Source organism: Varroa jacobsoni, unplaced genomic scaffold (genome assembly GCF_002532875.2).
Source record: "Varroa jacobsoni isolate VJ856 unplaced genomic scaffold, vjacob_1.0 scaffold_125, whole genome shotgun sequence".
NCBI classification, from domain to species: Eukaryota; Metazoa; Arthropoda; class Arachnida; order Mesostigmata; family Varroidae; genus Varroa; species Varroa jacobsoni.
In genome coordinates, this window is record NW_019213027.1 from 229,248 (window position 1) to 254,971 (window position 25,724).

Here is a 25,724-nt window from a genome sequence, read left to right on the forward strand (position 1 = left end):
AATGAAGGAGTCCTTGAAAAAATCGATAACAACTCAAGCACAACCGGAGCTTTTTAAGTGTAGCAATCTCATTTGCTAGATACTTCTATATAAGTAAGACGCAGCTCTGTACTATATCGTGAAGCAAATGGGGTAATGAAATATGTCTGGCCGAACCCCGCAAGGACTCGTTTAAAAAACTCGGATTTTCACTAAATCGAGAAGCAAGCAGCAAATTTAACACAAAAACTAAGAACTAAACTTCATGGTTAACCTAAGAGATTAAATATAATTTTCTGAAACCTATAAAAACAAGGAGATTTTTGCTTTCTCCTTTTTTGTTCCTACTGCTTTAGTTTTACAAAATATTCAATTCAGCCAGTAAGTAGTCTTCCCTCGAGATCTTACGGAAACCCCTCGGGGCATTTTAAGGTTTCCCGTTTCAACCTTGGCCGTAGTCCAGGCTACTAGTTTACTCTAGCTCTCTTCGAAATCTTTGAAGGGCCATGTACAATTCAGAGGCTTCCTAGTTATACAGTGTGCAATTAGTCCACTCTCACTCAAATAAAATCGCATAAAGGGTTGCAACAATGAGAGCTATAATCCCGGAACAGCAATTCATCACTGTGGTTTTCAGGATCAGACAATTAGCATTGTCTCATAGCACCATAACCACCTGATGGCGTTTAATAATAACAAGTAGTACATTGTAACATAATAATACCACGCTTTTTATTGCGTTAATGTACCGAAAGGAATAGCTTTCATTGATTGTTTTCTCTTCGCTGCGGCCGCTTTTTTACCGCGTTATCAGGACTCCGCCACGTTAAAACCATGAACAATTTAATTGGTCGTATAAATGTACTACGCAAAACAACCTCTATATACGCTAAGTAAAACGTACATTGAATCTTTTATTAAGCAGAATGCAGGAAGTAGTGGTAAACAACCCTCCAATCTGAATCTTTTATGCTACGACCTTTAACATTTTATATGTATTTTCCTCGGTACAATAAATGTTTCTAAGTAATTTAATGCAAAAAAGAGACCTCTGTTCCATATGAAAGGCTTGCGGAGTGCAAACAGTTCTGACTATAGATTTGCTTAAAATCCTAACATTATGAGACACACTTTTTTGCTGGTGACGGTATTCGCCGAGGATCCAGTTTACTTTATTTCGGTCCTGTTTTTGTAGGAAGTTACGGTTAAGTTTTTGAATATGTTTTGAAGTTTCAATCAAATAGTGAGCGAAGCGTAGCAAAAAAAAAAAGCTGCGATTGCATGTGGCTGTATTCACTTTTATGCTGCTCCCATCGTTACAAAATCCTTTAAATTAATTTTTGCTTAGATTCCTAAAACAAGGCGAACCTGAATTAAAGCAGTAGATCAGCCATGCTAAAATGAGTCACTCAAGGATCTATATTTGTTTCTATTATCGCCATCACAACTTACCAGCTCGGTCACGCGTCACTTGTTGTATTGTTTGTTACTGGATCGAAGGTCACGGCTTGAGCCGAAAAAGCTATATGTCACGTTGGAGTGAATCAAGAGCTACTGATTCATTGAGTGTCTATGTTTATTCCAAAAGAACAACTCATAAGCAAAACTCCGTTTAGATATCCGGTATATATTCCAAAATTGCTGCTTTATCAATAATAGTGTGAATGATTCTTCATCATAGTTCTGTGTCCTGCCTAGATAATTTCTATCAATATTCCCGCACAGTTCGATGTACTGAAAATGTACATAAAGTAAATCTATTTTGAATTGTACTATGAATACTGCAAATGAAAAAAACAATGGATATTTGTTTTGTGTATTAGGCTCTACCTGCTCACCGTTTTCGTCACACACCCATTTCGCTTTTTCCAACTCTTAAAGGCAACACAAGCCCAAACACAAGCCCAGCATTTGGTCACGGCCTGAAGAGATCCGAAGAGCCCATGCCTCCGTGACGTATGGCGCAAGTGGCAAGCAGCTACTAAGACGCTTTCTTAATAGCGTCGCAAGAAGCCTTCTGGCTAGTGGCCAATCGCTCGTACCAGTGGACAGCAGCGGTCCTGCGCGGAAATCAGTTATTTTGCACAAGCGCTAGTGCTCTTTTTTTGGCCGATTTAACGCACAAGTGGATGCGTCGTCAGCACGTATACTTTATGCATGATACTACATGATAGTGTACTTCTGCTTCTACTTGTACCCTTGTAAGTAATGATTTGTAGGTTTAACAAAAAAGAACATTGAATCTTTTTCCGGCCCTTATTCGCCCCACACGGTTCACTTCTACAGATTAAGTGGGCGAGTGGCCAAGTGGCCAAACGGACAGAGAAACAAACGTTGGTAAACGCAATGATGACATGAGAATTGTGTCGTTGTGTCGCATATTAACAAAGGCTTTATGTGGAGAAGATACATAGGCGAACCAACGATAAGACCAGTTGGCCAACAGCTGATAGCAGTTAAGTGAGTCTGGCTTCTTGGTCTAATAAAACTATACTATTCGCAGTATTAGAATAACGAGCCCGACGCTGCGGACAACGTGAGTACACTTTACCGGTCTGAGACCAACACAGTGTACAAGGTTTGTTCGATAAACAGTACAGGCACAGAGATACGCCTTCACATAGTCACTTTGTTACCTTACCTACCTAAACCTAAGTATATGAATAGGCGACGCAAACAGTTCATAGCTATAGTTAAATTCATATTTGGCACACATAAGTGCATTAACTTTTATGATATATTTGCGGTTGCGAACAACCTTGTACCTTAGGTAATAATTGATTTTAAACGTTACCAGCTGAGACGAAATTTTTGTTACTTCATCCCTCGTTCTTCCTGTAGTGTTTTAATTAGAGCTAGCTGATAAGATCATTCCCTCAGATAGTTTACGCCACTTATTTGCCAAAACCGCGTATTGACCGGCACAGACGTCGAGTTCCAGACACCCTCGCCAGTGTTATTCCCGTATTTTAGTCAACCTGGCTTACGATTTGCGCGTAGCTTGCACACAAGATGTCTACATAGACGCCAGCATGAGGTGACCATACATGGCAACATCTGAAAGGAACACTTAAACGCATCTATGCTTCAAATGACTCATACAATAAAATGTTGAAAGCAAAAGTTTAAATATTAAGGAGCTTTGACAAGCTCTCTTTCTGCGCTTCGTTCCTTTCTATATCGAAGATCCTGCACTGCATAGGCCATCTGGACGTAAAGCTGAAATCGAAAAGCGACTGTTCATTGGCGTTGCTATGTGCAGTTCTGACAGTATTGCCAGTAGTAGGCCGTGTCAGCTGCCCCGTTCCTCTAGCCACAAACGGCAGCTTAAGGCCAACATCGATTGTGGCCGGCCACGTCGAACGGACCCGGGCGCACGGGAAAACGCTCTGCACCGGGAAGTCTCAATGGCTAATTTCTCGCAACTGCTCTCAATGGCTGAGTGAGGAAAGTAGCTCATCGCCCATATGCAATTGAATCGCTCCTGAGATCTAAAACTAAAATCGTCTCGCTAAGATTCAGACTGCCAGACTGTTGCTCTTTATTGTTATGTTCACGATCGATCATTGCATAGGTTCGTTGTAATGATGGCAAAAACCGGCTGTCCAAGTATAACTATATTACATTGCAATTCCCTCCTGTGTGAATTATGAAACTGTGAAAAGAATTTGCGCTTAATAGAAACGAATACGTCCGCGTTGGTGGTTGCGATGACGGAAAAAAGGAAGTAAATAACGATTGTAAATACAAACACGCAGTAGTTTCTTACTCCTTGTTAGTATACAACCTATAACACTATACGCATTTAGGAGAGAACGATCTGTAAAACGCTTACAAGTGGTACTCAAACCTACGACAAGTGGCACTTAGCTGCGTCCTTCTCCAAAGTGAACCGCAAACTGAAGAAGGCGGACAGATTCGGCAAATGATGAGACGTCTGCGCCTGTACAAACATAACTTGAATGAAGATGGCGTATGCTTTATGTGGATAGACTATTATGCTCTTCCAATAGCATGTACTCCGTCCTATCAACCCTATATTGGTCAACCAAAAAGTGATGTTATTCTATGGTGGATCCTCGTGACTGAAGTTTGCGCTAGGCGTGTTTGCCTAAAGCGTCCACAGATGCTTGGTGGGCGGTACGCAGGCGGCGTCTGTTCATCTACGGGTTTTCAAAATAGACGCGCCGGTTACTCGTTGCGAAATTCCCCTTCAGTTGAAGTCCGTCTGCTAAGCTAAGCAAGGCTTTACAGAAGAAAAGAATATAACACTCAATCAACTCTGCATATACGCCGGTGCACTTTAATTTGGCAAGCTTGCACATACGATGTTTGTCAGTGTTGTAAATAATGCGTAAACATCTTACCAGATGAGGCTATGTTAACGTGAGTATCGAAACTTTTTTCTTCGATTTCTTCAATGTTTGTATGGACAGTGCCATACGCGTATAACGATCCAAACGGCCGCTATTGTTATTACTATAACATTTTCTCAAGCAAAGTTCCCGTTTAACGGTTTACGTTGTACATCATATGACCAACGCCAAGGGTCCTTATGACAACAATTGTATTGTTATGGTTAATATTAAAATCATATTACATTTTAAATTGTCTTCAGCTTGCATCGTTACAAACAGTATGGTCTTATCCTTAAACGACTTATCCTGTCATCTAGTTTCGAGTCTAATTTGATTTGAAATTAGGAGTCTTAGCCTCGTATGTGGATTTACCGATCGCCCACCTAACCGATACCCTCCTACGAAATCTGGACCACATACCCTCAATCGTCTCCAAGAGTTATCGTTATGAATATTTCCGTCATTATATCGAATCCAGTGAAATTTAGACGGGACCAACTTGTCATCACTTTACGTAAATCTACCGTCGGTATAAATCCAGTCATCAACCATTTCTCTATTATGGTTACCTCAACGTCGAGAGGACTCGGAGACAACAAAATTAACAGAGCGGCGAATTAACAAAAACACAAGAAGTGAAAAATCTATCCATACACTAGTCGCCAGGTCAAAGCTTTATGAACGACTTCTAAACCGCAGTTTGGAACGGCGATTCAATAGAGTTAAATGTCGACATGGAAACGCTGTACAACGGTAGCTTTCAGACCGACGAAAGGGGTAATGGACTCATTAACCCTTAGAAAAGCTGTTGGTTCAGAATGCGCGAAGAAGCCGCAGAGTGCTCGATTATCCTAAACAAATCGTTGCTTAGTCTTTCTCCGCCTTGGTTGTGTCCCCTGTCGCTCTATCCCACTAGACGTGACCCAATCACTTGCTCTGTATTCTCCCTGTCCGGCGTGTACGTAAACGGTAAATAGAAAGCCTCAAATGATTATGCACGAAACGGCTTGCCACATTATGTTTACATATTTCAATTGAAATCCGCATATACTCAACCTAGTCCTGTACATAAATACACGTTAAAAATTAAAGAAATGAGAAGTATTATCAAAACATTTAATGAGTTCATAGCATAACCATAGCAAATTCTGTTGTTTGTTAATCAGAGAGAGTGAAGAAAAACCGAACACAACAGCAAGCCTCAGCTATATAGTATTGCATGGGACGTTCTGTCGAACGTTACGTGTTGTTTAGCGTTAACGGTACATCACAAAATAACCTATCATCCTAACTCGATCGATTAGGAGCGTCAGGCCCTTATGTATCCCATATATGAATGTCTGACATATCTCAACGACTGATGAATGATCAGGCCGCTGAGGTCGAGCACTGACACTGCACAGATAAGAGTGTGCGAACGATTACAACTCAAGGAGTCTCTCTCCGCCCAGCGCTCTACTATAACGTTCGATTTGGCCGTGTCCTGACACACGGATTATAAAAGTTTCATTGAGCAGAAAATAACTATGTAAGAAAAATTGTGTCACAAAAAAAACATAGAAACAAAAAACACGAAAGAAAAAAAAATATATATATATATATATATATATATATATATAGAGGGAGAGAGAGATCATAATGAGGAAATATGTGGTATGTACAAACTGGAAAATTTGCTTGAAACTTCCGCAACCGATTGAAGTTCCGAACGAACTATTATTACCTCTAGCTAATGTAGCGGTGAAAACCGCAAACACCCGGGCGTGAACCCGAAAGCTTAGAGTTAAAAATTATAAGACGATAACTGTAAAGTCAACGGACTTAATAGAAAGGCGCTATGATGTGACTGGTGTTGGCAGCTCTTGCCTGGTTTTTAGCATTGTTCGACTGCTTCTCTTTCTTCATTTTTTTTTCATACCGCACCAATGACGCAGACGCACATGCCACTATATTTAAATAGACAAAGCGAGTTACAAACCCGAGTTGGTATTTGTACGTTTGCAAGAGCTGCGCAGGGATTACAACAAGTAGCCTCGTCATTCTATGCCAAAAAGTTGAAGGCCCGTAAATGTCTCCTGCGTGGACGATGCTACGCTACTGAAATATGCTGGGCAATAACGATTGTCGAAGCCAATAACAGTCATAGTAATACCGAAGCTTCATAAAATATCGTTAGTGATAATTCAGTCCTTCTTAGCAGTATTAGCAGTGACAATAATTATCATATGAACTCTAGCAAGGATGCTGCATAGATCCTGACAAGCGAGATAAGGACATAAATTATTCCGCTTACGTCCCCTTTCTCCGACGTTCCCGCCGCACGACCAAGTCGGATTCAAGATCTTAGATCTGGTATCGATAGCTTTAACTCAGATTCGTCAACATAACAGGCGTCGTTAGGACGCTTGTACTTATTGATATAATAACGATTATGTTACTCATGTAATATGACAGTTAAGAAAATTGCATAAAACCCATCTACCAAGATTGTTAAATTGGGTAGTTTTGGGAATGATCACTCATGAACAAATACGGACCAAGCAATACATGAGCAACGAATTTTCAGTGGACTATAAATTCGGAGTAAGCGCGGCCAAAGGAGCTGGTTATTGCCTACTTCTGCGCTGCCTCGATAATTAGGAGATGAAAGCCCCTATTTAAAAATCCTGCGATTGCGGGTTACAACTGGCACGTGGGGTTGTAAAAAAGTAGACAAAAGATTAACATCTTTCTATCTAGTCTAGTTCTAAGTTCTACTCATTCGCTTCTTGAAATCTCGTCGAATCTTCAACGTGTTACGTGTGGTTCAGATAACGTTTCCTGCTTGATCGAAAATTGACGCAGAATCTCATGGCATCTTACTAGCGCTTAACCTAGCACTGATCTTGTATGCGTGTGTAGCGGATCTATTTGTTTTCCGTCTTGGTGCCTGTAAAACAGCCTGTATGTATATGTTGACCCTTTTTAGCGACAATACAGGGACGTTTTAACATTTGTCCGTTTATAGGTCCTGTTATAAGTATGAATTGAAATGAGTAAAAGAGTACACTGAAAGACAGTTACGGTGAACGTAATGAGGTAAATCTGCTCGTGAGAAAGCCGAGTCCTTCCGGTGCTTTAATCAGTGTTCCCCGTTCCATCTGCTTAGTTCAGTTCAAGGACGACTATTTCGGCTGCAATAGAGGAAAACTTACTCGGATAAAGCTGAAAGCAGACTGCAGAAGGCTTAGACTTCGAAAAACGCTAGTTTTTGAGTACGTGGATGTTCCCTCATATTCGTAAGAAAGGCAGTACCCCCTATAAAAATTCACTTCGTTCGCTAAAAATAACAACATGCTACTGACTACGTCTCTTTAGTTCGATCATTAATTAGCAACAGCTCCTTTTTAACTTTTCATCGGGTATATGTAGTCTAGAGAGTTTTAGGTACTAGGGTATGAGTAGTTGGCCGCTGTAAATATCACATAGAACTGGCCTCGAGTAGCAAAAGCAAGAAGTGACAAGCGAAAGGCCCTACCACTTCCAAATCTTTACTTGTGTTACTATTATACTTGTATAATTACTGTATTTTCACTAGCTTCGTTAATGCTACCATTTCCATCATCGGAATCATAATCGTCGTTTGAAATATGGATGAAACTTTAGGGAAATGCCGTAGAACTTATCGGTTTAGTGTGAACAGCGGTAGCACAGCCATGAAACAGGAGCGTAAACGGAAAAAACGAAATAATCAGCAATAGCGAGAACGTATTTTAAAACAGAGATGTAAACAGAGCAAAAACGTTGCATTACTCGGTTCAGTTAAGGGTTAGAGTCGGTTGGTGGAACGAGACACGGTTTCCGGCAGTAAATTTGCGCAAAGCTCACGGCGATTTCTTGATGATGTTTGTCTTTACAAGACATAAGGTACTTCGTTTACTCGACATGACATCATATCCTTTTGTCGTATATATCAATATATTGCGATATAGCGTCTGACATCGTTAACCCAAAGCTCCAGTTAGAGTTAGGCTCTGTAGCTGCGCGTTCATTGAAAATGTAAAAAAGCAGAACTACGGAAATCTACAGCATAGCTAACATGGGGATGGAAAATGCAGGCTACATGTAGCTTTTATCTGAACGTAACTTATCGGTAACTGTGTGAGTTGTACGGGTCGTAACTCGAATAGTTAGCGGATACGATTTCTAGCGAACATCAAATTTCCAAAGCGTCTCTGACCTGGCTAAGTTATTGTTATTATAGGGTCGAGGTTCGATCGCTTTGCTATCGTCAGTGATGTCGGCTCGTTCCTGCAACAGCTGGCTGAGTCGAATTGGACCATATTACATTTTTTTTGCAATCGCTTTACGATAATTCACTGATGTTGAATAGTAAACCCATTTGTAGCCGGCTGTTATGTTGTTCCGTATTCACAACGATGATCTTACTGGGTGCCATTTCCTCTGCAACGTAAGCTATGAGCCGGTCACCAGCTCTAAGCGCGATTTTCTCCCAGCTACAGAACCGGCAGCAGTAGTCAGTAAGGCTCGTAGTGGCAATATAAATAGTAACAGTAAGCCTTTAAACACGACCCTTAATTACGCGATTTTGACGACGAATGGCGGCTGCGTAACCCCAGTACAGCACAAGTCCCTGAACGAGCAAATTCAAGATGGTTGATTCATCCGACGACCATCTCAGGGGCAGCAGAGCAAAGCGGGCCAGGTAGAGCCATAAAAGCGTGATATGGTGTCAGCTGTCCAGGCTCACCAGATGTGGGCGGACAACTTTTCGTTTTCATGAGGTTTCTTGCTAGGCCCGATGCCCTGTCTTCTTTGTTCTTTATTCGGCCTCAGAAACGAAGCAGCATAGTTTCTCGCTGCGCCATTTAAGTCTGAGGAACAGATGCGTCTCCCAACGCTCAGCAGCGGCTAAACGGCAACGGCAGGCGCTCTACTAGTAGTCAAGTGCGAAAACGGCTTGAGGAATGATTGTCGAGTGGCCAAACGGTAAACGTAAGCCCTGTTTTTTAATCTTCAATCGGCGACAGAAATCGTCAAGTGACCTATTTTATCCAAACAGCCCTCTATCCGAATCACCCTCTATTCAAGCCGACCACCCATTTTCCCCCGCAAATTTCTGACTGCTGCTACGTAGGGGCTACAGCCGTCGAGCGCAGGCCCATTCCATATCTTTTCGTCCCACATCGCACCTGCGAAGCGATTTTGAAAGGAAAAAGAACGCAAAGAGAGAACGTGGGGCTTGAGAAGAATGCTACGTTTTGCAGAACATAAAAATCGCGGTAGTAACAGGCCAATTTAGAACGATGAATAGCAACATTACTAATGAAGGATCGGATATGCAGCGAAATGTTTGGCCGTTTCGCTTGATACGGTCGTCTAACCATATACAATTGCCATTCAAGACGGCATTGAAGGTTGCCAGACGGAAGACGTCATCGCTGGAAAGGGCATAATGCTAATCATTTAAGGATTTCGAAGCCAAGGTCTTCGCTAGGCTTGCTAAAAAGGTGTGATCATTAAACACCGACTAACATGTTAAGACATTATCGCATGGTATCAAGAAAATGATCCAGAGGCAGTATGAAGAGCAGCTGCTGCCTATACAGTTATTATAGCGTACGATTGTCAAAACGGGACGTTAGCGTTAGAGGCGGTGGCTCTGTCATCGATCACACATATTACGCTAATTCATAGGAATGGTTCACCTGCATAGCGATATAAACCATATGCCTACTTTATATACGAAGTTCGCTTCTAATGCACATACATTGTTGTCGATTGGCTAAACAAGACTTAAGCTAATAACGGTTATTTTCTTTAATTAGTAAAATCTACACGTATGATACAGGACGGCCACAACCTTGAAATAAAGTCATACATGCATCGGGTCTAAAAGTTGTTTCCGTATCCCCCGCCTGCATAATTTCAAAGTTCCATGGGTATTCTTCTATGTAGAGAGTGCTTCACCTACGCTTATGTTGCTTCCAGTGCAAGGTAGGTTCTGTTGTGTTAGTACGAATGACCCCTCTTAGATTTTCGTTAGTCCTATTTCGTATCACAGCCTATCAGATTATCGACGTACGAATCACGTTGCTTGCAGAGTCCGCCAGAACACTGAATACATGTGAATTTAAGCTCGTTCAGGCGAAACCGCACGCGAGGAGCTTACTTCAAATAAATCATGCTTCATCGATTTGATGATTCACTAGAGTATCTGAAGAATGATGTAAATGTTTTTGGTTGTGGATTGAGTAATAACAAGTTACTGAAAAGGGGTCGAGTTTTCCCTTAGCTACAATGAATGAGAAAATTTAAAAACGAATTGTCAAGACTACTTTGCGCAACGTCCTTTCCTTCTACCTCTTTTGCGTAAGTATTTTTAAGTTGCTTAAAGTTATCGCTTTTGCTATTAGCAATTAGGGTTAGGACTGATACGCAGCTACGTCGTATCGCGTTGTTCATAACTGGCTTAGGGATTACGGTGTCGACGCAGAGGAGTGATTTATTCATACAGCTACATTATGCTCTAGAGGTTTCTTGCCGAGAATTATGTTGAATTCCAATATTTACTGTATATTCCGTAAGTAAGTAGGGGGGTCGGAAGAGGTCGCAACAAAAAGAAAAAGTGGTGGAATTAAGTTTTCAAAGCTCTGTACACAACCTATATCCAGCGACGTCAATGTATTTTGAGTATATAACCGTCACAAGATCTGCCTTTTTAAATTCAAGCAAATACTCCCAACCGTTTGTCACGAAAACGGACCGTATGTTAAGCATAGAGACAATTTGTAAGCAGCAGATGTCAGGCTAGCTTTCCTTGTAGATAACAACACATAGTAGATGATAGTACATCGTATAGTAGAATTATTTGTTTTAGCAGTTAAAAAGTTCAACAATTTGCATGTCCGAGGATGAATGGGTAACAAGCAAGCATCATTTTTTTAATGCATTGCAGTCAGCATAATCACGATGTCCTAGTAGCAGACTAAAAAAGGCGTAAACCAGATTCAGTTAAGTACCGTACTTGCATCACTCTGTCCATAAAATACCTACCGAGCAAAGCTTCTGGTCCTTTCAGTATAATTCTGCATAAATATATTCGAACGACCATAAATGCCTTTGAATGGACTATTGAGATGTCTTGTGAATTCGCTGGGACTAGTTGTTTGCGTATGGGATTAGTTCAAAGCGGTTATGGCTCTAAAGGTTGGGGCTAAGCCAGGTGGGCCTTATGTTATTCGCCTTTTGTTCAGACTAAACCCGTCAAATAAACGTCATCCGCATTATCGACCATTACAGAGTAAACTAATGATGACTCCCGCAGCGGTAGCAATGACTGAAACCGTAGTCCGTCAATGGAAGCGACTGCATTTCAATGATCGAAGTTTCCATCGCCGCCTTTATCCCGTCGCAAGTCTTATTCCGTGTCAAACGAATGTTCCAATTGGAAATAGGCAAATGAACGTAGCAACCTATGTCGTCTGGATAGCATATTGGTAGTAATAGCTACTAAAATGGCCTTTAGTATATAATGAATGTAAACTTCTCCCTCGTACTTACATGAACGGGCGGAACGAGTAAGCAAGTAACAAACATCTTCAAAATCGATTTCCATTCCATTACCTAGCCAAAACTTTAACTGCGTAGCTATGGTCAGCTGTGCGCAAACGTCACATGACTACTAACAGAAACATTTCAGCTGTGTGCGTTGGCTGTAGCAGAACTTCTTTCTGCCGATTCGTGCAGAAACTGCAAAATTATCTGAACTGCAAGTATCCGCTTTGCAAAGAGCCACGGGCTCTCTTATTGCTACAGTCACTAATGGCAGCACTCTATCGGTAATTTGCCCATCACTTAACTATCGGACCCAGCCTGGTGATGGCGGCTACATGAAACGTTGCCCGTTATCCTTTACGGCGCAAAGGTGTCTCGTTATTAAGGAAGCGGACTTCGCAAGCACTTTGTGCTAGTATCTATGCGGTACGAGATGAGACCCTGTTCTAGGCTAGCGGTAAGGATAGTACTTATAGCCTTTTTCGTTATTAAGAGCTTTGCTGATCAGAGCTGAGACTCTACTTTCTGGCTTTCGTGCCACCTTAAGGCTTCTTCGTCCTCCGATTCCATCACTTCCATCGAACGCCGCCCGTTAACAGCTCCTCGGTTTGATGGACTTCCAATATGAGCTAATCTTCCTACCTATCTTTCGGATAGAAGATTCGCACATTAGTGGCCACAACCCGCTTAAGAAATAAAACATACGGATATACCTAGATAAAAATGCCTGGTTGAAGACCGAACGACGCTTTATTGAATCACGTATAACGACCGGTCGGGACACTGGTGGAAGGCCATAAGGCTCAAGACAAGTTTAGGGTGCTATGTGATGATAATGAGGCAATCCTGATCAAGTTGCCCATTTCATTGGCTCGAATTTGCTGACGCAGTATCTCGAGTACATAGTCGTATGCGTCCATAAACGTAGCACATGTGCCTTATGTCTAGGTTCCTCGTTTTACAAGTCCATAACCCAAGAAACATTAGCTAACCAGAACCGATAGACTAGCACAGAAGGAAAGAAAGTCTGATAATGAACAAAGAAGCATGGCCATATGTTTCATTTAAATGCGATTCATGCAGCCTATATTTTGTGACTACGGAAAATAGTTCACCGAGATAGCTGTACCGCATGCCGTCTCAACTTTGGTAAAGTGCTATTGCCATTTACCCTCCATACCGAACTAATCGTCTGTCGAATGTCAAATCTTGTGGATAACGGAGACGCCTTTAACGTGTTCGAATGATCTCTTCGATCAAGGTTTACACGCCTATTAACTATGAAACGCGTATCTGGAAGCACCTAGACCTGTTTCTCGTAGACGCACACATAGAGGCGTGTCGTATGTGCACCCCAATTTTCTTGCAAAACGCAGCTTTCTTCGAATAATATTATTCCGGTAACCGGCTCCGTCTGATAATGCCTAGAAGAGTCCAGACGTACAATTTAGAGCAATCTAATGGTTGATCACAGCGTTTTCTTCAGCTTTTGGACGAAATAGCCATGTACTCATCTAGCGAGGTAGAGCCGTTGCCGAGACACGAGCTCACAGAAGCAGTTTACAGCTACAAATGTTATAGATCGTAAGTTTTCTTCTCCAAAGCACAGCATATTATGGATCACTAGCAAATGATCTTCATTGACGAACACGGATACTCAACGTGGTCCAAGCTGCAGTTACATATTCTAACAGGAACTGCAACATTTCCATAGGGTAATACATGATAAATGATTGAAATTGCGTATACTGCTTGTTATATAAATTAATGTACGCGTTGCCGAATACTATACGTGGTATTAGGACAGAGTGAGCTTAACTATAGTCCCTATGTTTTGGTTGGTAGAAACTATTGTATGCATATTGCGATTTTGCCTTAGAAACTATATGGGAGAAACGTGCATATGGCACTTTCTCGACACGCTTGGTTGCAGTATCGCCCTTGTTGTAAACGGGCCTCGTATGTTTGTGTAAAACCCTATATAAACACTCAGTGTTCTGGCCTGTTTCAACTATGTCCTTTTGTACGAGGCTCATTCGATTCTCTCTTAGAAACCATGTCCCCACAACATGCGAGCCATACTTTACATTCAGAAGCGATTGTTATGTGAACCTAAGCAACAGAATCCCTTTCGGGCCGCTAGTACAGCTTGTTCTATTGCTATTAGTGGCGGCAGCTTGTTTGATGCTTGGCCGCCCTTCCGTTGTGTCCGACGTGGTCCTGCATGGTGCACAAATATACACATGCAGTCACAGAGGCAGTTAGCCGTGGGTAGTTTTGAGCTTAGCGCCCCTGTGTCTGTTAGCTTCTACAAGTCTCGGTCGGCCACTCGGATGCTGCCCGCGTACGGCTGTCCAGAAGGTCTCTGTCCTTGGCGAAGCGATACTTCATCGCAGCGCGACCATGGCCATACGTCCTGGCATTATGTGCAGCCAAGCAGCGTTGGCAGAGGGCAGAGATTCCCGAGACGCTTCGCTGATCCGATGCTCAGCATTCGACATGTGGCAAAACCCACTAGAGCGAATCGGTTTACCTGGGACATCTCAAGCAGAAGAAATAATCCCAGCGACGTAGGGCTCGGTCGTCCTAAAAATGGGTCTGTTTATTGTTCACTCTGAAATGGCGGTGCGGCACTACAGCATTACTTGTACGAATACTGATTCAGAACAGACTTGTTGTAGAAAGGCCACACGAAGGCTTGTTGCTGGCTGAAATCCTACAAATGGAGCAAATTGCACAAATCGAATAGTTAGCATCCGGACATTTCCTATCTGGCTGCAGAACAAATAGTGCAAACAATTTGCGTACATTAGGATATAAACATGAAATCTCTTCTATCTTGTCGATGTTCGGTAGGAACACACAGTCCATTTTTTACATAGAGGAAAACCACATTTTTATAACCGGTTGTGGTCGGTACGGTGGGTCATTAGCTGCTTAAAGCTGCAATAAAAGTGCTCTTGACTATGATTAAGTGGTGTACTACGTCATAATACAAGAAACTGTTTTCCCCAAGTAACGTATATTTAGGCCCATGATGTTATATAAACAGGCTCAAGTTTAGAGTTTTGACGTCGTATATTGTCATAGCAGCATAACGGGTGTCCGCCCTTTTCGTAATAGCTTCAGCGCTAAAAGTTTATGTGGAAAATCTCGGGTCGCAACATCGTAGAAAAGGCTAGAAATGAATCTCATGTGATGATGCGACGCTCGTGTAGATTATCGTTGTACCACAAAGCAAACTATATTGTTCCTGAAATTAAAACAATGTCAAGCCTGCCTTCGACACTGTACATCATGCTTCCGAGGTCCGGTTTCTCACTCCCCTTTAAATATATACATAAATCAAAACCCGAATTAAGAAATTTAACTAGATAAATATAGATCTAAAAGTAAATATGATAATAGCGTTTGCAGCCGCGTGGACTTCCTTTGACTCTTCCGCTTTCACGTCTATTTCTTCAACGTTACCGGAGAATCACAGTATTCCATTAGTAGGCAGTAATGCTTAAATATCCATTAGTGAAATTACATTTGACCGCTGCAAGCTCTTCGTGGGCTATGCACCTGGACATGTTTGATTGGCTGTAGTGAAGCTCACAAGCAGTCGTATGCCGTGAGACAAGCGTTTTTGCTCCCTACTTGACTGGCGGGCAAGTCATTTAGCCGCATAAACGCATCTGTCCATTAAAGGCGCGACTTACGTTTCCCTTTCTGCGTACCGGTTGTTTGCTGTTGGCGCTCCGTCACACGCTTCTGTAATTGTCTCACACGCACACCCACGTGAGCACTCAGGTGATGAACCGTCGCTTGACCCCAGCAGCAGCATCATCATTTGGCGCGCGAACCATACTATGCATTAGTATGAAGAAGCTTATTGTAAATGCGGTATAGTACAGTCTAGATGGCGGTATCGAAATCGCAGTGCCGATGGGAGAAGGAGCGAGGAGCAGCGCAAAGGAAAAGCCAGGGCTGGACCGACACCCGGCAGGACAGGAACCCAGCGAGGCTTTTAGTGGCACTTCCAACAATACCTATGCGTCTCCTTTATATGCTGAAGTGGGACTTGAGCTCAATGGTTCACAAAGTAGAGCCGGTCCCACATGGGCCACTGGAGCTCGTCGCCTACGTCGAGGTCTAATTTTTAGACGACACACTCGTTTTCGAAGCGGAATACGCTTCTGACAGCGGCGCTTGCCGTGCAGCATTTCTAGGCGGTCAACCGATCGGGGCGGAGGAAGATACATTCCCTCCATTTCCTCGATCGTTCTAACAACTAGGAGCTCACAGTAATCATGGCGCGGCAATCGGTACTAGCCCTCATTATGATGCCTCTTGCTTGTCGCTGCTGTTGTTGCTACGATTATTTTGGTTCAATAATATAGCGCGTATTTGAAAAGCATTGAACGAGGCCAATAATGAATTTAAACGAAGGAGTCCTGTTTGGTTTTTGTCTAGGCTACCATCAGTGCACATTACACGCTTTGTTTAGAGAAACATGGCGTATGCTACTCTCGTATAATACAATGATTTTAGAATACCAACTAAAAACTACTTTCAGGCTTCAAACAAGCAGGGCGGAATTAATAGGAAATACGAACGCACCTTTGCAAGCCACGTTTACGAAATACTAAATGTAGAAGTGATAACAATCGAGCATATTCCTAGGCAAACATCTCTCACGTCTTTCAGTGTTTTTAACTGTTCTGAATAATTTAACGCTGCATCGTATATATTCGTCGTTATCGAGAACTTCGCTCGACAGATAAATGTCTGTAACTACAGTGACTATACGAGCCCAAAACACTTCAGACTGGCCGAAGCTTCAACATTGGATATATTGGAAAGCTAATAGAATCCTTTCTGCCGCGGATGTCACACGACGAAGCGTGTGTGACCTGACAACAAACTTTGTTTTGTTATTTCCCGATAGTAGATACACATAGGAAGATCGGCTGCTTGATTATTACCGACGTGTATCACTTCCAACCTTTTAATTCTGACCTACATTATTATGTTGTGCATTTAAGCGGATAAATTGAAAAACCACCGACGTCCAGAGCAGAGATGTCTTGGAATAGCAAAACCCTTATTTGATCGTCCTGAAGTCTCGTGATATATATATGTTTATTTTTGAAGATCTATTTCCGTACGAAGATCGTAACTGGAATGATGCTTCAGAAATGTCGCCTATCCCTTTTCGAAATTGAAACTGGCACAGAAGAACGCGACTTGATTGCTGGACGACCCTAACGATATGCGTAGGGTGTCTAACATGGTTTTACGAAGACTCGCTTTCAAACAAACATTCACTCTCGGACCCCACATTATATTCAAGCTTTCTGCCGAACGTCTCCCTTGAAACAATCTATCATGTACCTCTTGTACGCTTTACGTTGTTAGAAAGGGTCAATTTTAGTATATAATTTACTTGTGCTATTAGGAACGCAGGCTATGTTTCAGAATGCTGACAGGCGTATTCCCACACTGGCCCACGCTGGTATATGTAAAGAGCGCATAAAGCATTTATGGCACTAATAACTTCTAGCCAAAAAAATTAAAATTTCATATTTATTCCAGTAGAGTTATTGGCTGCGAGAAGCCTTTTGAGTTCCTGTTCATTCCTCTGTAACGAGGCCGTCTGGAACCTATCAGACATTTGTTGAAACTTAATTCACTTTTCCAGGTAGGCAGATCAACCTCAATGATAACGCTATTCTACTTATCTCTCATTGAGGCCAACGAGGGCTCGCTGCGTTTATTGGACTATTGGATTTTTTTCGGTAACGATGAATCAGACTCGTTAAAGCTCACCTACGTCATTGTCATTGCTTTCGTTCGTATTTAATCAACGAAATGTAATGAGATTAGCCCCTCGCGATGGAAAACGTGGTTCCTCTTAGAGCGTAAACACGACTTCAAGAGTATGAATTTTTCCCTCTCGAGTCAAATAGGGGTCTATTGGACACGGAACTCTCTTAGAGACTCATATATAGCTATGCATCCATTGATGATATGTTTCTAATTATGCATGCTTTGTTCTAAATTCGTTATAGCGTTGAATGTTGACGAGACGTTTGAGAAAAACAGACAGATTTGTCGATATATCGATGTTGGTCGAAGTTACTGAATACCGCCAGCAGCAGATTGGCGTCGTGTGTTAGTAAGAGTTGAAGTTCAGTAAATCTACCGGCACTGCTGGTCGTGTGTGATGGTTACAAGTCGTATCTGTGATTGCCATCGGCAGTATCAGCTCGCGAACAAGCGATAGTATCGATAAGGGAAGGATCTTGTTACGAGCGAAACGTAACAGAGCGGAATAGACGTGGCATAATTGAAGCGCGGACAAAAAGCGGGGGATGTTTTTCTTCGTCTTGTTCGTTTTCTCTCGCCGTCTGGATCTTCTCGTCGGATGTCCGTTGCCCAAAGTTCCGATCGTCGGCCTGCGTTGATCCACTGTGTAGCTGCTGCTCAGTGTCCCACGCGACTCGTTCTGTTCTATAGTATTTTCACGCTATGTATGTATGTAGCCCAAGTAGGATAGAGAAACTCGTACAGTACTTAGCATGTGACGTGGATGACCTCCTTCGCAATTCTCTTTCGTTTGCCGTAAGAAGTAATAAAACTACTCTCTGGGGAGACATAACAATTGCTGAGCGTTAACCGACAAACCCAGATAGGTAGGATCAAGGAAGATTCAGCTACAAATAAAGTTACCATCGCACACACGGACACGCGCACGCACAGGCTCTGTGAAGACCGATTGATCGCCAGTTAACGCCACCGCAGTCGTCTTTTGAAGCACCGCTGTGTACGTCCACTGGGCCTCTAGTCAATGATACTGTGGATAAGCTGACGACGTTACTGATAATGAGCCATTATCGTCTTCAACGAACGACAAACAAAGCGACGTTTTCCTAAGAGTCTCCCGTTTTTCACGCCTTGTCAGGACCGACGTTCTATAAATCGGCAACTGTACCTTATAGAGGTAAATCTGTCCAAATATGCTTGTGTGGGTAGCACGCAATTGATACGTATATACAAAAGAGATTTGTACATTTCAAAACCTATTGCTACATAACTCTCCATAATCGGCTTGGACTACGTAACCAACGTCTGTTCTTCCAGCCTGTCCAGTATTCCAACCCAACAATATAAACTCCAATGTGATTGAGGCAACATAGGTTTGACTTTGTTGGAAGCATCTATGGCACAGATCTAATTGTCACATTGAGGTCATTTTACATACTATACAAGGCTTCGGAATGAATATATCCATCTGAACCGCATCATTCAATGGCAGTATGCCTTAAGTGAACATTGACTCCGAACACGAAACTATGTTAGTTTAGGTTCTTTTCAGATACTGATTGTCTGCTTGATATCCGCGAAAAAACGCATCTAAATCACCCACTCGCTTGATCTCCTTGTCCTAGCGTTTGGCCAAATGGCCCACTCAGTTTGCCGTCTGACGAACGCCTTGTGACATCGATGAGACACCGTGTTTGCGATGAAATCGGAATCTATCGATTTTGATGCAATTTTTTTTGCCCATTAACCTTTTTTCTTATTTTCCCGGTGCATTGGATTAAAAGTTCTCACTAAGCTCGGTTAGTAACGTACCATTACTATTTTGATCTCGATTGGCACAGACTGATAGTGGTGGCTTGACTATTCCCAATCGATCCTACTTAGGTTGACTCTGTTACGCTTATGGGTTTACATAAGACATTTACCGTCGCCTTGTTGATTAAACACATATTGAAAAGGGAAGATCACCACTGAGAAAACAAGTCTTCGTGCCGCTGGTAATAGCAGAACCGCTCGGTATAGACAAGAGTCTGTGAAGGCGACAGGAAGCTTCGGCTGGTGGCTAATAGAAGGGATACAACCGCGACCTGCGGGACGGGTCGATAGCTGTGTTTAGAAGAGAGAACTAATATAAAGCGCTTCATCGGCAGCCAAAATCGAAACAATTGAGATCCAAAAATAGTAATAATAACAACAAAGAAACATGGATTGAGTCCGAGAGGAAGCGAAACGCAGCATCTATTAGCCAGTCGGGATGCTAGTCTGAGCTAGCTAAGTAATGTTGGTCTGTCCTTTTTTTCCTCTAGTTCCAACTCTATTGGTCCTTCCACTCAGGTCCGCTTTGCTATTTTAAAACGATTATTCCATTGAGTTCTATTGTTGAGGATGTTGCCATAGGCAAAAATATAAGGGCGTCTTTAATTATTTCATTGACTTGATAACTTCAGCCTAATTCTGATCGCTCCGACAAGGTTCCTATTAACACGCTTGTCAATGGACCACACTGTACCTATAGAAATAATGTCGAAGTTGGCCCATGCGTCAGATCTGTGCCGATGGCCTATCGTACTGATGCGCTGGTGATATATGCACTATGTAGGGATGGAACCTTATGTATCCTGCCTTCTTTTGTAATTAATTTCAGTCCAATTTCTTCCTTCAGAGGGTACGCTCTCATACACATATACTGTAATTACCGAGGTCATTTTTAGCTGCTGAGCGAAACGGCTACCCAAAAGACACTAAGCGAAGAGAACTCGGGGATTCCAGTCCGCTGGGTGCGTTAAACAGATAAAGGAATGGACGAAATATTTTCGGGCCCCTCAACTTTTTACGTTTGCAATATGTAGGGAGTGTGATCTGGTAGAATTACGATGCTTTGATTGTTATTTGACATGACATCATAATATTTCTACAATAACATTGGATTGATGTATTTTACTTTGGCGAAACGAAAAGGTCTGTACGCCCTTTGTTTAACGGACAAACAGTTTTGACCTTAATTTTTCTCCTGATGCAGGTGCTTCGTTTTCTATTATTATTTACATATTATTATTTATATGTCTATTATTATTTATTACAATTATTGAACTTCCCGCATTAACAAAACATGATCTACATGTTATATATGTTTCCTATTAAATTTTTCGATAAATCCGTGCAGGACAATAATAAATTTGACGTTTGCGTCTATGAATAAAATCTAATATCAGAACGGAATTTCATGGCCAGCGACAAAGACGTGTTGATTCAATGAAATTGGCGTTCAGTCCGACGACGGTTCCGATCCCGTATTCCGATCTCTACTTTAGCGTGTTTTTTGAAACTTTTGAAAATAGAGCATTGTAAGGGGCAAATGCATAGGTTCTATTCGTTTTATAAGTATATCTGTTGCTATTTCCGGTTTAGTATTGGCGTCTCTCCCAACTACCTTAGCCGCTTTCGAGCGACAGATTATTAGACGCTCACGTGCTAACTCGTTCTCTTTATTATTCATACAGTCGCTAGTGGATAATTTTCTTTAAAAAAAACTTCCATTTAACGATTGGAGAAAGTTTCCCAGCAGTGCCACAATAGCCGGAGACATACAACAATGCCACTGTGACCCTATTAGTATTCTAACCGTGGATTTATTCTACATTTCTGAGTAATTTAGCTGTTCCTGTATATCTAATCTAGTCCTGTTCAATATCCCTGCGCACTGGCTTTATCGTCTCTGTCTAATCTGTGAGGTTTTGCAAGGCGCCTCTCTTTGCGGGAATCTTCCTTTTCCCACCGTTGTTCCAGCTTCGCTAATTCGCGAGAAAAAAATTGCTTAGCTCCAGGGCTCGCTGTCGGCAAGTATAATAGATTGGCGTGGCTGGCTAAGCTTGCTTTGAACGACGACTTGCCCGTATATCGTTCGCAAACTATAGGCGGTGCGGTGTCGACATTATTTCTATGACTTTCGACAATAATATCGGTAGCCGATATCGATTAGGAACAGCTTCCTTCTGTTTTGTAATGTTATGTTTGTATAGCGGGTGGGGTCGGCGACTATCGATAAAGGATGTATGGCTAAAATGATGCGCGAAACAGATGCGTCTATAACAGTCGTGCGGCCATCAAGCTTACGACATCTTTTTGTTGAAACGATGTCGTAAGCTTCATCAGAGGACGTTTCATGTATTCAAAATGAAGTATACTACGTATATTTACTACGCAGACTATTTTTGCGCTAGTATTTGGATAAATGCGATATACGTACTTAGAAACAAACGGTGATTGTGTGTATCGCTTAGCCCGATAATACATACCGCAAAGGAAGTACCCCATTACATATTGTGTTATACAACAAGCGTATGTAACGAGTCACTTGTCAGTTTTGTACTATTCTTACTGCCTTATCTGATTGATAAACATCGCCATCAGCCGCGTCCAATATACGCGGGTGTTTTTCTTTTCCAGCTGATGTTTGCTGCTACGAAACGACTGCCACACCGCTTTGGCGTAGCCGCCATCGCTAGTACCGTTTCTGGCGTCCAATATACGCGGGTGTTTTTCTTTTCTAGCTGATGTTTGCTGCTACGAAACGACTGCCACACCGCTTTGGCGTAGCCGCCATCGCTAGTACCGTTTCTGGCGTCCGGAGGTGGATTTTAGGGGATGAAAAAGACAAATTATTGCACGCTCGTGCACTCGCTTGCCTAATGTTATATTTTTATAGGCCGGCACACACAATTCACCACTTGACCCCTGACACTCCCTAACAGCAGAAGTTCTAGCATGCAGAACACGCAGCCGTTAGGCCCTTACTTACCTTCCCGTCTTTTTTTTTAGTTTTATTTTGCTGGTTGTTGTGTTTTAGTTTGTTGGAAAGTCGAACTCGTGTCGACCGGACCGCCGCCTGCCCTTTATCGAAGCACCCCCGGGACTCACGTGCACAACACGCTAAAATTCTGTGTTTGTCAGCCAGGCCGCATTGTGTCAGATAATGGCAGGCTGAAAAGAGCTCATGGGCAACCGTATCGTGTCTGTGGACCCGATGGTGGGGCGCCTCGCCATTCGTCAATGTGTCGTTAGCCACAAATACTTTTCGGTTTTCTGCTGGTTTTGTAGAGCTGCTAGATGCAGGCAGTGGCCGTCGTCGCCGCTGGTCCGCGTCGAATCGATCGTTTAGTGCTATATTTTTTTGGTTTCCGAATGTGCAAGTAACGTATGAAAGGTTCAACGAGCCAGCCACACTTGGCATATAAAACATGCTTCAATAATACCTGTCACCATTCTGCGACTCTGCTTCTTTCTATTTTACTCTTTCTCTATCGAGAACAAACCCAAATAGATCTAGTACAGCTTTCGTTATCGGTGGAAGAAGCAAAAGCATACGAAGAACACCTAATTCCTACCCATTAGGAAGCAGCGCACAACAGATCCTGACTAGTCAAAATGACTGGAACAATGTGTCTATATGTACATATGTCTTATATGATACGCACAGTGTATAGAACACGAGTCGCGCAGACAAAAAATATTGACTACCACCAAGGTTTCGTTTGTATGAGGAACAAATGCGGTACGTGTGTCCAATGCTAGACGCTTGACGCTTGAGAAATATCTGTGGATTCATTGCAAATTTTTATTATCATTCATATTATTATTATCTCGTACAACTCATATGGCCTTAGAAGGCCACTGCAGTCATTGTTCTAATTACTGTGACGGGCCTTTTGAAGCTACCCACCCATTCGTCCCTGACACGTGCCCGTGTGTTAGGGACCGAAACATGCCCTTTAAGTATATTTATCGAGTGAACCATTTTTGAGCTTGGACCAGAGAGCTTGGTTGTCGTATCTTAAATGTGAATTTACAAAAGTAAAACAAATTAAACACGTACAAATGGTCTCTGTTCCCATTACTAAATCAACGTTTTCGTCGGTATAGCCGATAAAAGCGAGCAAAATTCGCTATATCTTTGCTAGTGTTTCACGAAATCAAAAATGCTACTGTTGAGCTTTCGCATTCGGCTGCCAAATGTACGGTGTTTGTTACAGCTTCACGTTTTCCTTTGTTCATTCTTACGTTAGTCCTAACGCATACTTCTGCTGAGCCTATCGACAACCTAGCTGCCAAACTACCAACCAAAGCTCAACAAGTAATAGATCAATTATTATTTTTGTTCAAGGGGCAAGTACCTAAGAAAGTAGAAGCGCCCTATAGACACTAATCAACTTGCAGGCGGATAAACGTTTCCAAATCGACACGTTTTTGACCTGTTTTTATACTTTACTTCAATAAAACAAATCTGCATTAGTTTATGAATGGACTACACGAAGAAGGACGCGTTTAGTTAATTCATAGATACTGTAGAACTGCGAGATGTGCAATGTAGCTTATTGAATCTATGCAGTAGTTGATGCGTTTGCGTGCTTTTCACTAGCGTTCTGAGCAAAGTGCCAAAGTAAGCAGTATTGAATCTTTGTACAGCTATAGCGACAATGAGAAGAAAGCCTAAGATTAGCAGGCCATATAAATATATTTTGTATTGTTTTTTTTTTTTTGTTTTTACTGGTATGCTCCTTCTGGAAGTGTACACTTAATGTGAGTTTATATTATACTATATTTAAGATTTGGGTTATCTACGATAATTTGGCAATAGTTTTTCTTTATGCATTATTTTACGGTACAATTTACTAAATCGAAAGGGTGACAGTTCACGGAACAATGCAATAGTGACAGACATTGAGGCATTTAACATTGACAAACCCTGTTAGCAGGTAGAATTTTCCTCTATCAATTCTAATAGCTACCGCCAGCGGCTGCTGACGTCGTGTCGGAAATCTAGCCGTGTGTCTACAAGTATGTAAGTAGAGCTACCCTAACCTTTTCTAGAAGCTTGAAAAGAGTCAGCTCTCTCGATGTGCTCTACCCTAGTGAGTAGGCGATCCGAAGTAGGAGTATAGCGTTCACCAGGCTCGGCGAGCCCATGTGAATTAATTCTCTCGACCGCACTATTGAACGCCATCTCCACGATGTCTTCGCCTGTCTCAAATAATCCGCCTGCGAAAAAGGACAACATTTACAAAAAAGGACTAAAAGTTATACATCGGCTGTTACGCTAAGCGCCCCAATACGGTGAACAGTCATGCAACACTAGAAAAATAACGCAACTTTCCTAAAACGGTTAACCTAATGAGCATGTTCGTGTCCATACGTGCTTAGGCTATGGTGATGGCAGGTACGCTCGACAAGGCACGACTAAATACACATGCGTTGTTGTTGATTACAGAATACGAAAATAGCACGCGTACGAGTATCCGGGGCCTAATTTTTCTCTTTGAAGAAATTCAGTTTACATTCTATTAGTCATTCAACGGCTCGTTTGCTTCGTGTAGATCGTAATGTGTTTACAAAGTGTCACAAGTAATAAACGGGCTGATATATACTTCTTGTGCATTGATGTATGAATGACTTACTGGATCATCTTGGCCTATAATCTGGCTAAAAATGATAGCCGCTGCGAGGTGCTTTACGTATATTTATATATGACTACTACAGCACCCCAACGCACCATCTGTCCAGCGTATATTAAGCTACCGGGAAGCTATTTTACACTGTCTTTAGAGCGGGCTCCGAGACCGGGGTCTGCCGAAAGAACAGAAGGACAACTGGCGATTCTCGACTGCCTAACTACCATCATCATTGGCACTTTTATCACGGCTCACGCCTATTGGCCTGTTTCTCGTTCCCATTCGTGTCTTCACGAAGATACAAAGCTGTGAACACGCTTTCGCTTTCTCACTTAAACCGTCGACCGTACGTGATTTGTCCAAAGAGAAGAAAAAAACCTGTTGCACGCGAATATCGAGACGGAATGCTGCATGTGAGCGCGCGCTCGCTAACTCGCTTATTTGATTCTGGCTGAACTCAAGGCAATAATGTCAACCTTTTCGTAAACTGTTCATCCTGCCATTGGTTCAAACCGTTTCTGCAAACGTTCTTTGAGGGCATTTTTCTTACTAGCTACATAATACACCCGAGTAC

General features: G+C 42.2%; 1 protein-coding gene across 1 annotated transcript in view; it reads right to left on the reverse strand.

Annotated features, from left to right (window-relative positions):
* Positions 1–25,142, reverse strand: part of LOC111267497 (glutamate receptor ionotropic, kainate 2) — a 131,028-nt gene extending 105,886 nt beyond the window's left edge. The window contains exon 1 of the mRNA XM_086971317.1: positions 24,564–25,142. Within this exon, the coding sequence (XP_086827443.1) occupies positions 24,564–24,759 (196 nt within the window). The 5' untranslated portion in view covers positions 24,760–25,142. The remainder of the gene's footprint in view (positions 1–24,563) is intronic.
* Positions 25,143–25,724: the final 582 nt, after the last annotated feature.